Genomic DNA, 16528 nt, shown 5'->3' with positions numbered 1-16528 from the left:
TGGCATATGCACGCTGTCACCTCGCTCAGAGATGGGCAGCCTCTGCTAAGCTCCAGTTTTAGTCTGACACAACCTTTGGCCCTAATTTATAACCCCTCAGTCACTCATAGTCCCTCTGGTGTGGTGAAAAGAGAGTGAGGAGATGTATGTCTGCTGTGCTCCATTACTGCCTCCACGTCAACCATCTGGAATGGCTCTGCTACTGCGTGTAGTCAGACACGTTGACGAGCTCTCTGGGAACGTTCACCAGCATCAAAACAGCATCCCAAATAACTTTGTTAGATTTTTTTTTAATGTTTATTAATGATTTATTATTTAATCGATAAAATATCTGTAAATTGTGTCAAAACCGTGCCATCAGCAATACCCAGAGCACTCTTAAATTTGCTTGTTTTGCCAGCAAAGTTAAGCACAGTGCAACATGTTGAAAATGTTTTATATTGCTAAATTATATGTGACAGTGAGGTAATCACTCCTATAGTATATATTTGTTATAATAATAATAATGTAAAAGAAAATGTTGAACATGTCCCCATGGGGCAGGGATGCAGCCCATTTAACCCAGTCAATGTGATTCGTGTCCCTGTATGAACGCCCGTGATCTCTCACCCGTGGCTGCTCGACGTGGGTGAGTTGTGTCTCTCTGCAGAGCTGAGGTCATGATGGGGGAGGTGAGTCATTTTGGCATTTGAGGGAGAGGCGACGTTCAGCTGCTTTACGCATTATAACTGTGCCGAGGCCTGGCATCCCCCCAGCAGCTGCCTTGTTGAAATAATGGTTCACTGGACAAGCAACAGGACATCATTCTGGAAAACTGCATGATTAAAGAGAAAACTCCCTGAGGGGGAAAGTTGTGGTAACCGAGTTTTTACTCACGCATATGAAATGCTGTTGATATATGAAATGTGTGCTAAAATTGCATGAAACCTTAGGAGGGGATCTAAAATTTGCATATTTCTGAGCCAGCGCAACTCTGTCAGCTCTTCTGAAACCTAGTGCCAGAGCTTCAAGTGTTGACTGATACAAAATCCTCATGACTGATGAGCCAGTCATCAGGGCTGAGGCTGCTGTGGGGGTGTTTCCCATCTTTACTGGAGACTCTTTGACCACCCTTTGTGCCACCTTTAACACTATGAACGGAATATGGAAGAATATGTAGCACCTTCCAATAAAAGCATTACTTTTTTTTTATTATGGCATCTATTAAACTTATTTTGAGTTTGGTAGTTTGCAGTCTCCTTGTCAAAATCGTATCATTAGTCATGATTCATGTATAGGGCCCTGATATTAAGCCAATGGATGAGATTTCCTACAGCACAGATTGCATTTTCACACTTAGCCACTTATCAAAGAAAGATGAAAATATTCTTTAAATGTTTGTTTGTTGTCAAAGTAGTCCATGATTGAATCACAGGAGCAAGTGTGAAGCATTAGAGCTTTTTTCTGTCATTACCGCAGTTTAACTGTGCACTGATTTGGTTTGGTTATTGAATATGTGAACTATTTTTGAGTTGTACGTCACACTGGGGCTTAAAACGAAGCCAATGCAGAAATACGGAAAGGTGCAGTTCCTTGAATAGCCTCTTGAGGCTGGCCCTAAAACAGAGTAAATCCCCATAAACCTAATGTTAAGATACCTAACTTTACAGCAGAAATAAACATGCTTCATGCTACAACCTAGTGTAAAAAATGGTTTTGGTTTCTATAGTTAATTTCAACATTGATGACATTTTATTTAGGGCCGAAGTTATGCATAACTAAAGGTGAGGCCATTAATGTGACAGACTATGTGAGGCGTCACATGAGTCAGATCCAGCCCTCGCTTCTTTACAGCACCACCCTCTTGTCCAAATATAATCAATTCTGGCGCTAAAAATCCAACATGGAAATGGCCAAAATGCAGGATTTGGGGCTTCAAAATCTCTTGTGGGGGACGTCATGTCACATTACTTTTTTACAGTCTATGAATATATAAGCACTGTCAGCAGGCATTCAAAGTTTTATTAAGAAATGTCAGAATGTTAGACATTATTTAGCCTGATTCATTGAAATAAGTTTTCAGTCAACAGACAAACAATATTGTGTAATATTTAGTACGGGTAACTAAAATTATTCACTTGATCACAATGCTCTGCCATCAAATCAAGACAATAAAGGCTTAATTTTTAACTTTGTAGCTATACAACTAAGAGTTTTATGATCTCAAACTTTCTGTCTCTCTGGTTCATCATGTGCTTACCATTTTCACTTATGTTTACCTGTCATAGTTTCCATCTCTAGTCCTCTCACGACTCCAAAGTGTTAGATAAAAGTGACTGTGAGTATACAGCATGTATGTGGACACTGTAATAGACCAGTGACCTGCACGGGGTGGCTTTGACCTTTGCCCAGTGCATGCTGGGACAAGCTCCTGCTCCTGAAAGAGTTGATGCAAAAAAAAAAAAAAGCATATGCTAAGTGGGTGAAGTCAGCTTGAAACTTAGTGGATAAGTCAAATAAAGGACCTGCTGTAGAAAACAGGTTGTTGGCTTTACTTCTAACATTAGTAAGATAATATAGGAAAGTAATAAGAATTAGGTTCTGAAACAATAAGTAATAAAAGATCATTTATTCAAGGCATTCAAATAAGTTAGCCTAATTATGATTTATTATGTTTTGCATTAGAGCTGTGACAGTGAGTCAAACGAAAGAAAATCAATTGCCAACAATGTTGATAATCATTTCAGTCTTTTTTCAAGCAAAACTGTCAAACATTTACTGATTCCTGATTCTTTAATGTGAAAATTCGCTGCTTTTCTTTGCGATTTAAGACTGTAAATGAAGAGTCCTTGGATTTTTAACTGTTGGTGGGACAGAAGAAGCAAAATAAAGACGTCACTTTAGGCTCCGGGAAATTTTTATGAGCATTTTTTATGTGTTATAGACATAATGATTAATCAGTTAGTTGGCAGATTAGTCAATGATGAAAATAATGATTTGCAGCGCTGGGATGTATGCAAAATGGCTTCTCATGTCTTTGCTTTGAAATGTCTGCATGTTATAGATTGCATATTTTCCTTTTAATGTCTTAATCCATTAAATCATAATTATTTTTACTCATAAAGAACTCTGTGTTTCTCAGGTGGGGAAGGAGACTGTACAAACCACTGAGGACCAGATCATGAAAAGGGACATGCCACCAGCTTTCATCAAGTAAGAACAGAAGAAACTCTTTGCATAACTCAGTTTCATACAGTGACAAATCTCTCAAATGAATCAGTTGTCTCTCTCTACAGTATGTGGAACCCACTAGCCTCTCTCTGGCTCTCCTTTCTCTCTTTATCTGTTGCAGTAATGGCTGGTTGTGCCCAAGCAAAGGTCAGACATGGCATGTTAAGTGCCCTGGTGTAACAGAAATACTTTTTTTGCTTAGGGAGGAGTTCCTTTACCCTAAAGGAGAAGGGCAACAAACTCATACATGCCTTCATGCATAAGAGCCGCTGGCTGCTACTGCTTTTGGTTTATGTTAAAATATGAAACACACACACACACACACAGACACACTCATACACACACAAAATGTTGATGTAGAAAAGACAAGATGTACATATTTATCAATGTATTTGCCTTCCTGGATCAGCTAAATCATTAATTTGTGCTCAGCTGCTGTCTGTCCATATCACCGTCTTTTCCCAACCTGATTACATGAGACACTACTGTCTCGGGAGGGAGTGGCAGGACCTGGGAGCCCCCCCCCCCCAAGGTCAGGGATGAAACGCATTGGCAGGCGCAGGTCGTCAGGCTCAACACATTTGGCGCCTCCGAGTCACATCGTCACCCTGTCGTCATCCATCAGCACATGTGCTGGAATGCGTCTCCTTCACTAAATATAGTGTCTGTCGGGGTCCGGTTAATGCATGGCTGTTTCTTGCTAGTGCACGCTGAAGGACACTGCTGGCTGGCCCTGCAAAGATGCACACACACACGTCGACCTCGATGTCATGCACATACATTAGTTTTATCATGCAGGAGACTTACTCCAGAAGTATGGAAACTAAGCTCCTCTTGTTTTGCCCATTTGTGGTGCCTAAAATTGTGGAAAAAAAGCAATAATGATCTTTTTTAACATTTGGCCTGTAGGCAAATGACAGTAAACTGTGGGAACTAGAACATGTGTGGGTCCTTGGCTTGTTGCGTGTTTCTATGTGCAATGTGGCTGTTATGACACAATGCAGGTGGCATGTATGACGCTGAATCAAAGGGCTGAGCCTGCAGTTTTTTTCTGCTCAGGAGTTCATCGAGTGCATCGCACCACGGAGGCAACAATCAATCATTTACATTTCTGTGAAAACAGGGGTTGAATTGGGCCGGAGTCAGCTTGAGCTTCGCCTCTAGAGGTCCAATCGCATCCTGGGAAAACAAGCTGACTTTTCTGTCAAGAGATGGAGATACTCATGCTTCAGAACTCAAAGTCAAGTCAGTTTTATTTATTTAACCCAAAATCACAAAATTACCTCATAGGGCTTTAAAATCTGTATGATATATAATGCACTTTATCTTTCAAACATTAAAACAGAAGAAAGCATGTTTCATTTTTAACTAGCGCCTGAGTTGCTTTCCCCATATCCCACTCACTCAAGAACTTACTGAAAAATGAAATGTCCGGTCCATTTACTTATTCATCAGGCTTTTTGACAAAAAAATCTTAACTTGGGTTTGTTTCAGTAGATTTCCTCTTGAGTCTTCTGCTCACAAAATCAGAAGCTACCACTTCCAAGGTCAAGAATGAATCTTCAAGCTCAATTCATTCGGCTGTTTTTACAGTTTCTCTTTTGGCCAGTGAAAATAAAACATCTACTTTTGCTCTGTGAGAACATCATTTCAAAGACTTCATACATCTATTTCATGAGACAGGTGTGTAGGAAAGGGAAGAGTAGATCAAAAGTTGCAAACACACTCCCACACACATAACCATCAGAAAAACATTAAAATGCAATGTTTCATCATCATCATCATCATCATCATTTGTCTGCAAAAGTATGTCTACATAATATTTTTACTTAAGAACCAAGTTTCACTCTGACATCTAATGATGATAATTTGCCAGGGATGCACGAGTATGGCCAAAATCACATCACCAATTTTAGGAACAAAATATTTTTTTAATGCACTTAATTGTTTAGGCCTAATGTCTTCATTCTGTGTTGCAGCTTGTGGTGAACAGTGCGGTTTTCACACATGCATCGTATGGTACACAAACAGCCTGTGGTACAGGAAGTAAACTAACTGTTCTAGTGGGATGAGTAAGAATAGATTAAGCTGCTCACATGATGTGTGAACACACTGTGAAGGGCAGATTCTTTTATTGGCAATGCCTTCGAGCTTAGATATATTCATTTTATTCATGTTGTTACTTCTGACTACACCCAGCATCAGTTAACAGTTGAATCTAATCAGGTTATTTCTATATACATTAAATGCATGTAGAATTGTGGTGTTAGTCTTTAACTGTATGGAGAGGTCTACCCCCTTCCTAATTCCCAATTTAACCGCTGAATGAAAGATGATATAAAAAGTATTTCATCCGGGATTTAGACTCCATTGGCTCTCATGTTAGTACTTGTTTAAAGTCCGATGAAAAACATATAAGAAGAGAAAATCAAACAAAATCAATCAGCCTGTCAAGCAGTCACTGTATGTTATGGCTAGCTGTGTCTCAAAGCTTCCATCTGTTTTTGCTGTAGGCAATTTGCTGTTTCCATGTGTAAAGTCCATCTGGCTTCTGACGGTTTTTCGTATCATCAGCATGACTTGTTTTGAGGATTTTTATTTTTTATGTTTACTGGTCTTTAAATCCACCATCCTCTGCTTTCCACAGAGTGGAGAATGCAAGCACTAAGCTGGTGCAGGCTGCCTCCATGCTGAAAGCTGATCCCTACTCTGTTCCTGCTCGGGATTACCTCATTGATGGCTCTCGGGGCATCCTCTCTGGGACCTCTGACCTGCTCCTGACATTTGATGAGGCTGAGGTATTTATTCATTCTTTCGTTCATTCATTGTATTTTATTTGACAAGGAAAGGAAAGAAACAGTAAAGGAAAGAAATATTGGTACTACTTTTTGTGATTCCCATGTCTGTAATGCCTTTTAAACATACTTATAACGTGTTATAATCTGTTTATATCACTGTATAATTATAGATATATTTAAAAATAAAATATTCACAGTGCTTTATAACAGTAATCATAGTACATTATACAGCATTTTTGTAGACTTATAAGGTTAAGTATCATAATACTTCATAATTGCTCATCACTCGCTGATTTTTTTTTGTAAGCCCATGTCTAGAATGCATTATAAACATATTTAAAAAGTACTACACACATTTGCCGGGATAAAATTTTATTTATTTTTTTTACCTAATATCCACAATTTGAGTCAGTTAAGCGTAGTGGGTTTTTGGGGAAACAGTTTATTATATTTGTATGATTGTGCTTAGTAAGTGTTACATCTGTTTTTGCAGTTTAGTCCATGTAGTGATTTCCTGTTTTTTGCAGGATGTGGTTCTGCCTCTAACTTCAGAAACACATGTGAATCTATGTGAATCTATGAACAGTTTATTTATACTTCTGACCGACATCTGACGGCGGAGGAATTCATTTCTCTTCCTCATGTTCTCTGGAGTTGCACTGCATTAGTAAAGCATTAATGCAAAATGGTGTACATTTGCTTTGAATTGCCTGCTGTCTTTAGATGATGTTTCAGATGTGTAAAGGAGATATCACTGTGAAATAACTTCCTCTGTGTTTGGCTGGTTTGTAAGCAGCGTGATAAACAGATAAGCACTGTACAAACAGATACAAAAATGTCAAGAATTACAATTCCCACATGAAAGTCAGCTACCAGCTCGGCCATGCAAAATAAAATTGCAATGCACTGAATTGCAGCAGTAAATATTTTTTACATAGCATACTTATGTGTATCTAGACTACATTTTAAGTAGAATTAGGTTAAGTGTGTGTTTCGCTTTTATAATTAGCATACATTCATTTACACTGAAAGACTTTCATCTTTCTTTGATATAAACTTTGAAAAATATATATATTATATCTGTTAAATACCCAACACTGTATGGCTCTGTGCTTACCTCTTTGTTTAAAAGTAAATATCAGCTGATACATTGTAATCACATATGTTTTATTCCTAAATAATAATGATATTAGCCCCAAAATTCTGTTTCGGTTTGACTGTAAAAGATACTGTATATCTGGCAACAGAGGGTGAAAAATGGACAGAACATTGCTAATATAGCTTGTAATTGTGTGAAAGGTTGTACCAGTGTTTTTTCATTGGGCAGAAGCTGAGCTGAAAGGGCTGTAGTGTCTTTTTAATGGACACTTGAGCATGGCAGAGGCCTGCTGTTACTGGCTCTTCAGGTGTAAGGATAGTGTCCATTCCTGCATTCCCCCTGGGTACTGTAACACTTATAAAGAAGACAGAGAGGTAGATAAATATGCTGCACATGTCTGTGAACTCTCCATATTTCTTACACAAACACTTTCTAAATCTTGAGCCAGGCACAAAGATCATCCATCAGGGCCATTTTTCTTTTTCCTCTCAGGGAAGGAGAGTAAAACATTTTTTTAAAAGTTGCAGATCAGCTCTCTGGGAACAGACATCAGACATCCCAGCGTTGTCTGCAGCAGTCAGCAGGACTCAGCAGGAGTCATCAGTCAGCAGTGCCATCGTGTTTTCCAATGCAGCTCGGGGACGGCTCTGTATAGTGGAGTGGTGACTCCAGCAGTCCACATAAAGCTGGAATCAAGCAGCACAAAGAGGCTGGAATGTCAGCAGGCAGCATTATCAGGGTGTAATTAGAGAGAATTGGATGAGGGAGGGGCCTGTGGGGGCGGCTAATTTTATATAATCACTCTTTTCTGTGAATATAATTTAGTTTTTTTAATTCATTTTTGTTGTTGCTTTGTCCTGTCACTGTCATAGGTCCGCAAAATCATCCGTGTGTGCAAAGGCATCCTGGAGTACCTGACAGTAGCCGAGGTGGTGGAGTCTATGGAGGACTTGATCACATACACAAAAAACCTGGGACCAGGTCAGTCTGCTGATACAGCGGTGACAAAATTACTCTGCTGAAGTCTTGACAGTATATGTAAGGTTTTCCTGTCTTGGTTGACAGATTCAGGGTGTGTATTTGCTTGAGTTAACATTTCGTTTTTGCTTTGTTGGCACTGATCTGTTTTTGTCACTGTGCTGAAAGTAGAACTCAACCCAGAGTCAGAGTATACATTTAACAACTATACATTTCCTTTAAGTCTGTGTAAAGTGATAATTAAAATGTGTTATGAGTTTGTCACATCACAGAAAGATGTTATTAAACACCTGACCAAAAAAATCACCAAGTATGTAAAAGAAGGTCTCAAAAACCTGAAAAAATGCAAACAAATCTCTGAATTTACTTTACATGGACTTAGCTGCACACACCAAATGCGAAGTATCACCATCAAAATCAGTCATTCTGTTGAATTATTTATGCACCAATAATTCCTCCAGTGTCCAACTTTATGGATTTTTATGTTTTCAGGTTAGTTACATGCTCCTCCACATAGTGATTTATGTCTCCAAAACTCCCAAATTGCAGCTTTCCTGAAAAAATGTATGTTTTGAAAATACAAAAGTTTAGTATAGGCATCTTATTTCATGGTCTTTTCTCATCATGAATGTATAGTCTTATTTTGAAAGTAACCCTGGCTGCCAAATAAATGTATTAGAGCAGGAAGTACATTACCTTTTAATGTCTTAAATGGAAATACTTGTTTAGCACTACCTTAAAATGACACTGTGAGCATGTTACTTGAGTAAAAGCTCTTAGTTCCTTTCCCCCTCTGGTTTGCTGTCTGTCACCAGGGATGACGAAGATGGCAAAGATGATAGATGAGCGACAACAGGAGCTGACACACCAGGAGCACCGTGTGATGCTGGTCAACTCCATGAACACAGTCAAAGAGCTGCTGCCCATCCTCATCTCAGGTAATCAAACAGGGAATTCCTTCACGTTGCTTTTTCATTTACTCGCTTATTTCTTTTTTGTTTTTATAACTGGCCCACTCTGTGTATTTCAGGTCAGTGTTTTTGAGTTGAAATATTGTTCATTGTGAGTTGTGTCTTATATTTTAGGTATCAAAATCTTTGTGACAACCAAGACGTCTGGCAGCCAGGGTGTGGAGGAGGCCTTGAAGAACCGAAACTTCACTTTTGAGAAGATGAGCGCCGAGATAAATGAGATTATCAGAGTGCTGCAGCTGACGTCCTGGGACGAGGATGCCTGGGCCAACAAGGTACACACAATAAATGACACGCTTTTACCTCCGTTTGTCTATGGCCATCAAAGTCACATGCACACTGTTACACAAGAGGAACAAGAGACTGCTTTGCTCCTTGAGCTGCTCAGTGTTTAAACATTGTTTTTGTGCATTCTTTATGGATCACAGCTGGAGGCAGTGTTTGTATGAGCAAATTTTGTCTGCCACCCACTGTGCTCTCACACACTCCGAGAATGTCTTTTGCAGAAGGATGCAGACTGGAGAGAAAATGAAGTGATGTTATTCTCATTTGCTGTATTTTTCTTTCTTTTTTTTCTTTTTTTTAAGAAGGCATGCACTTTGTGTCATCGGGATGACCTTATTTTAAAGGTTGCCAGGTGTGAAAAATGCTTTTGCTATATTTTAAGCTATATAAGTGAGTAATTAAAGTAGGAACGCTTCAACGTTCTGTGTGTTTATGTAGCTCATAAATCTTTTGGGCTCTTTCGTGTTTTTCTCCTATGCATGTTCTGCTTCTTTCCTGTCCAGTCACTCTCCAATGGCTCTCTACTGTGCTACTTTTTTTCCTTTTATTTTTGTTGTTCTCAGTTGGTATTTCCAGTTCAACATTTGTATTTATGTCGTTCTCCCTTTCTTTTGTATTGTTTCTTTCTCCCTTCACCCCCTGTAGAAGGTAAGACTTACCTCTCACGCCCCTTGGTTGTGAAGCGGCATGTCTGACAGATGTGTGTGCTGTCTTGTGCTTTGTGGTGCCGTTGTGTGCTCATCAGTAGCTAGGCAGTTAGAGGTTAAATTGTTGACGTTATGTCGATAGAGTAAATCAGCAGTTATAATTTATAGGACTGCTAATGGAATGGTGTTATTGAAGAAGTTTTGAGCAGGTTGAATAGCTGAAATGTTGATCTCCCTCTTTTTGGATTTGTTTTACTTCATAACATGACATTGTATCAACATCTGTGTGTCCTCCTCCTATGTCATTTAAACCTCACTATGTGCATGTCCTCAACCTGTCTCATTATTGATTGACCTGAGTCATGCAGTATTGATTTGGGTGTCATTAACAAGAATTCTCTCAGCTTTTTCCTGATCCCTACATGCATTTAACAGCCTTAGGAGGAGAGCACATAGAAAAACTGATATGGATTTTGATGTATGAATGTCAAATTCTTAGGGATGCACAGATTTATTGGCCACATATTCACCTTGTTTACTGCCATCAGCCTATCGGCAAATAAGATGACATTCACCAATGGCAGTGGCCGATGTTTTTCTGTTCTGTCACATCATTTTTGCACAGACTAGAGAAAGCGGGGCTCCAGACTTACGTTGTCCTGGAGACAATAGACAACACCTTTGAGACAAAAGGATGCAGTAAACTCACTATGGATGCGTAAGGGAAAGTACCCAATTTTTTACCTGATAACACTACATTGTGAACAACAAATCCGTAATGAAATTGGCAGGAGGATAGTTAGATCCCGTTAGCTGTTAGCAGCCGATGGCCAGAGCTAACAGCGGACAGAGGTTGCATTAAGTTCCATTGTGACACATTTAAGCTCTCTTAAGTAAAAATGGGTATTACACAAAGGTAACATTCTTATATGTTCAGATTAAATCTGTAAAAATGTAGTTTTTGGCGAGAAACTACTAAATAAAATCTTTTGAAGGGGAAATTTGTTGACATTTTCACAGAAATATAAAAAGATTTGAGAGAGGGAATTATTAAATATATAATAAAAAAAAGTTTTTTAAGTAGTCATTTAAAAAAGTTTTCATGTGAAAAAAAGGTTTTTTAACGATAGTTTCACTAATTAGGATGATTACATTTGAGACTTTAAAACAGTTATTTTTAAAAATGAAAATATCTTTGTTTTCTTATAACAGAAGGGGAAATAAATAAGGACAAAATAAACAACAAAAAACGGCGGTTCAGGTTTAAGATGTAAAATGTATTATTATTATAAGCTATTGGTCATACTGCTATTTTACACAGCGTCATTGGCCCAGTAATTAAAAATCAGTGCATCCCTACTAAATTTGAGCTTTAATTCATGAGATATGGCCTTGTCTGCTCACAAAACTTATTTCCATGAACACTAAATGTGCACTCTTACTTTACATAATCTCTATTACTAATGCGACGAACCACACCTCGTCTTGAGTAATTCAGTTCTGTGTTTGATTATAGTCTGTAATGAATGTGTTGGCACTTGAGATCATATATCCTTCCATCTTTCACTTTACTTCACTGGCTTTTCCACTCACACACACAGGTGGTTACACACAGAACAAGTTTTAACAGAGCAAGTTTTAACAGTAAACTAATACACCCATCCAGCTCTGGTGAAATCAGATCACACCTTTTTACTTCCTGTTTTGTCCCCTCCCTTGTTCAGCTCTTACTCCACACACCAAGTTATATAAATAGACATGCTTGTTCTCTTTTATTTGTACAGAGGGATTATTGTGAGGGCTCAGACAGATTTTGTCATGAATATTATTAAAACAAGCCGCACCGGTTAGTTCTTGAAACTCTTGCGGAACTCTGTGTTTAAGGTGTAAGCTATGTCATGAAGAATAGTAATGTGTTTTATGTATCTCTATTTCTGTACCATGAAAAGTCAGATAACTAAAGCATTTATTCATCCACTCGGGTCTCCTGCTTTGCTCCATGTCCTACAAGACTCCGCTTTGTTTTACAGACTCCGGCAATGAGTGGACTCATTGTCGAGTCGGCCGCAGTTGGACAGAATGTTGTATTTCCATCCACTCTGATTGAGATACAACGCAGAGTCGTTTGGCTTTCATAACATGACACGCTCATTGTTGACGATGACGGAAACGGCATGCGCTATGTGGTTGTGCTTGACAGATGTTAGCGATGCTGCACATAGACTCTGCTGTGTGTTTCTATTACTGGAACACCTAAACAGTTGGGTTTGATGAGAATGATAACGAGAGCCTGGAGGTTTTCTTGACCGTGTAACTCAGAGAAAAAACTGTACATGAGTAAAAATACACTCCAAGCCCAGTTTCAGTGTGTTATGAATGTCTTGTTTCTTAATAGGAATACAGTTACTAAAATGAGATTTCAGTGTCTCTAATAATCACATCATGATTTGTAAAGAGAACATGTATACATGGAATGATTAAGGGCATTGATTGACTCATTTTTTTTAGTTTTCTTTGGCTGCATTGATTCCCTTTAAGTTATTCATTTATTCTGTCTTTCAAATCCAAAGGACACAGAGGCCATGAAGAGGGCTCTGGGGCTTATCGACTCAAAGATGGCTCAGGCTAAGAACTGGCTCAGAGATCCTAACGCTCAACCAGGTAATAATCATCTATGTCTTATATCTTGAGGTGTAACTTCAGATTTTTTTAACCTGGACCCTATTTCCCCATGTTTTTTTGTCCAATTCACTAATAGAGACAACAATTTTTAAAAATGAGTCCGGCATTTAGCAAGACAGCTGCCTCCGGAAGTGGCAAAGTGGTGTGCAATGTAACCACTCAGACCACTGGGTGTCCCACACATTAATTTCTTTGTTGTGGTCAGCCATGATCAAAATATCTTCTGCCAGAAATAGACTGACGGAGCTGGACGTTCATGATGAGCGCTGTAAAAATATATACAAGCATCCTGTTAGTCACTGCATCACACTCTTGGAGCGCAGAGTGTACTCTGGGCACAACTGGAGCAGTGGAACGTCGGGCACATTAAAGATGAAACCGCTGATTCTGATGAGTCCAAAAGTTAGCATTCATTTACAAAGTTTGCTCTTTGTGTCTACTCAAAGTTACTGTTTTTGCCACTGAGAGCATCAGATTGTTATTCTAAGTGTCGGACAACATTGCTGAAAGAATCCTCCACAAAGGTCGACGTGTTTGTTACAGAGTGAGATACAGAGTTTGTTTAACCAGAAACAACCCCAAATTCCCCATCATCAAACCCACCTTACTGTGTTTGAATAAACAGTAGTTTTACCATTGTCAAACACACTTCATTAAAATTTGGCAGAAGCAAAATAAAACTCACAAACTCACATCTTGGTTCATCTTTTACACCGTTCCAACAATCACCAGCTTTGTTTTGTTTGAAATGAAACCCTTAATTCACCCACTTAGATGTAAAAATATGCTGGCCCAATTTCTGTATATTGTGCTGTTTATTTCAGCGGAGTCTGGTGTGTTTGTTGATGGCGCTTTTGATGCTGTTTCAGGTTAAACAAATTGTATTGTAGTCTTCAACAAAAAGGTCTATCCCTCTAGGGTCCTTTTCATAATGTTGCCAGACACTTAAAATAAAAATCTGAGCATGTCAGTGACAAGAACAGACACTTTTAGAGGACGTACATTGGTGGTTCACAGTTGCCAGCTTGATTACATTGGAGCCTGATTTGCAGCTGAAAGCTGCAGCCCTCTCACTTAATACTGGACAAATTTAAAAAATTGTTGCTCCCATTAGTCACTTAGACACAAGAGCATGGGAAAATAGGGTCCAGGCTAAAAAATATCGAAGTTACCCTGTAAACAATTAATTCTGATGCTTATCAGGTCCTCAGGATGATAATTTATTTGTTTCTAGTGGTTATTGATGTGTCTGACTTTGTTGTGTTCCTAGGGGACGCAGGCGAGCAGGCCATCCGCCAGATCCTTGATGAAGCTGGAAAAGTTGGAGAACTTTGTGCTGGGAAGGAGCGCAGAGATATCCTGGGTACAGCCAAGACCCTGGGCCAGATGACTGATCAGGTGTCTGAGATGAGAGCCAGGTAGACATTGCTTTTTGTGTCTTTGTCACAACTATGGCGGGATAATTACCCTTATATAAAGTGCCCCAGGGATGACATTTTTCTTACCCTGAAGCAAACATCGCCCTGGTTCCCTCATCAAAAAGTCTATGGTATTTTTTCATTAGATGTTGGATTATTGCAGTGAATAAGCTCTGTGGTAAACAAACGTTTATGAGACTTACATGTTTTGTTCAGCAAGACAATCTTAATCACCAATGAACACCACTTTCAGGATTTTTGAAGCCTTAATTTAATTGCCAGATGTAAAAATCTAATACTAGGCTATAAGGAACAACACTATGGTTGGATTGTCACTGCTATTAGGCTGTGAAACTGTGCTGGGCGTAAACTTTCTGTAATGTCATTTAACCACTTGTTAGCAAACGCCTTATGTCAGACACATAAAGGCTTCAAAAATTCACGAGTGGAGCATTTACTGATGTGTCTGATGTTGTAGAACAAAATGTGAAAGTCTCTTAAGTGTTAACCACAGACTTTATATAAGACTTAAAAAAAACCCTTTCAAAAAACCCATTGACTTTGAGACGAAGGAGCCGGAGATGCTACAATGCTAATTCATTTCTGGGTTTTAGGGCTCATTACTGGGGTTCTCTATTACACGTAGTCCATGTCGTCATTTCATTATATATCTTTATGTTCTGTTTGATTCTGTCAACACATTTTTATTAGATATTTTATTAATAAATGCTCATTTTACACAGTAGTTTCTTTTCCTGTATTTAAAGTGTTAGGGAGTGTAAGACAGCACATTAGAGGGGATTATAGTGTGTAAGAGTGGAAGTGATATCCCTCTGATATGAAATCTGATTGTCACCAGGGAGTCTGAGTCACGCTCGATTAAAAGCAGCTGTTTAGTATTAATCCGTAATCTACTTTAACCCCCGGTTGAGCTACTCCTCTGAAAACTGAGCGACGCCTCTGAGCCTTGACTTCTAATAGAGGCATTAAGTTAGGAAATGCTATTCTTAAACAAGGGGAGCAGCAGGCTTAAGGTTTTGGGTAAACAAACAAAAGTGTGCATGTGTGGCCTTTAAAGCCGTAGCGGTGCTGCAGTTTATGGTATCCATATGTTTTCTTTGTCCACCCCAGAGGTCAGGGGGCGTCCCCAGCCGCCATGCAGAAGGCACAGCAGGTCTCCCAGGGGCTTGACGTGCTAACTGGGAAGGTGGAAAATGCTGCTCGTAAACTGGAGGCCATGACTAACTCCAAGCAGGCCATCGCCAAGAGGATTGATGCCGCACAGGTGAGTCACTGACCAGTTTGGCTTCAAACCTTGAAATGCATTTTGATGGTGTTTTAAGTGTGTTACCTGCCCCTGCAGAACTGGCTGGCGGACCCTAATGGCGGCCCAGAGGGAGAGGAGAACATCAAGGCTCTGCTCACTGAGGCCAAAAAGATCGCTGACATGTGTGAGGACCCCAAAGAAAGAGAAGACATCTTGCGATCCATTGGAGAGATCGCTGCAATGACTGCCAAGCTGTCTGATCTCAGAAGACAGTAAGTTCCTGACTGCTGGAAATATTGCATCATTTTATACATAATTATTATAAACTAAACACTGCAATAAATAAACAATGCAGTAAATATCTTTTTTTTAATGTATTTATTTTTTTCTCTTAGCCTGACTTTTAATGCCTAGTCAATATTTACTACAAAAAACTTAAAGAAATACATTCAAATATGAATATTAAGATAGCCACAACATATTCAATTTGAATATAACAGATAACCATTGTACGTAATCATTGTTAAGTAATGTTTATAAACTTGGACTTGAAAGTTCGTTAATCCCCATTGGATCATTGAGGTATTTTATCTCTTCCGTTTTCCTTGTAATGATTCTCTTTTTCCTGTGGGAGTTCAGCTTTTGTACTACAATTTGACTGCTCTCATTCCATTTCTACAAACGGACTAGAGTATAGGTTTTTGTTCTGCACCAGAAGTCTTCATTGAAACACATTTTAAGTGAACTACTCCAGATATGGACTAAACTGGCACTGTGAAAGCACACTTAGTGAAATAGACTGAAAGCTATTTGCACTCTAACTGTAGCTGGCCATGTAAAGACCACATTTCAGCCATATCTTTATGATAAAACACCTCCTCAGACCCTTTATTGCTGTTTTTATTTCCTTATAGGGGTAAAGGTGACACTCCTGAGGCCAGAGCTTTGGCTAAACAGATCGCTACAGCTCTGCAAAACCTGCAGTCCAAAACCAACAAAGCGGTGGCCAACAGCAGGCCAGCAAAGGCAGCTGTTCACTTGGAGGGAAAGATTGAGCAGGCACAGCGCTGGATTGACAATCCCACCATGGATGACAACGGCGTGGGTTAGTCTGGCTCTCACCCTCCCCAGCTTCCACATCTCTCTATCTCTCTCTCACACTCCGTCACATTC

General features: G+C 39.2%; 1 protein-coding gene across 1 annotated transcript in view; it reads left to right on the top strand.

Moving 5' to 3' along the window:
- LOC121958663 (vinculin) overlaps positions 1 to 16528 on the top strand; it is a 36563-nt gene that overhangs the window by 12848 nt on the left and 7187 nt on the right. Inside the window, exons 2-11 of the mRNA XM_042507745.2 lie at positions 3122 to 3192; positions 5858 to 6008; positions 7980 to 8088; positions 8901 to 9023; positions 9171 to 9331; positions 12559 to 12649; positions 13941 to 14088; positions 15220 to 15373; positions 15452 to 15627; positions 16270 to 16460. Coding sequence (XP_042363679.1) covers positions 3122 to 3192; positions 5858 to 6008; positions 7980 to 8088; positions 8901 to 9023; positions 9171 to 9331; positions 12559 to 12649; positions 13941 to 14088; positions 15220 to 15373; positions 15452 to 15627; positions 16270 to 16460 — 1375 coding nt within the window. The remainder of the gene's footprint in view (positions 1 to 3121; positions 3193 to 5857; positions 6009 to 7979; positions 8089 to 8900; positions 9024 to 9170; positions 9332 to 12558; positions 12650 to 13940; positions 14089 to 15219; positions 15374 to 15451; positions 15628 to 16269; positions 16461 to 16528) is intronic.

The sequence above is a fragment of the Plectropomus leopardus genome, chromosome 19 (assembly GCF_026936395.1).
Source record: "Plectropomus leopardus strain MGB_pleo_1.0 chromosome 19, ASM2693639v1, whole genome shotgun sequence".
Classification (NCBI taxonomy): domain Eukaryota; kingdom Metazoa; phylum Chordata; class Actinopteri; order Perciformes; family Serranidae; genus Plectropomus; species Plectropomus leopardus.
Note: the sequence above shows the minus strand (reverse complement) of the source record. Positions and strands in the feature narration are given on the sequence as shown.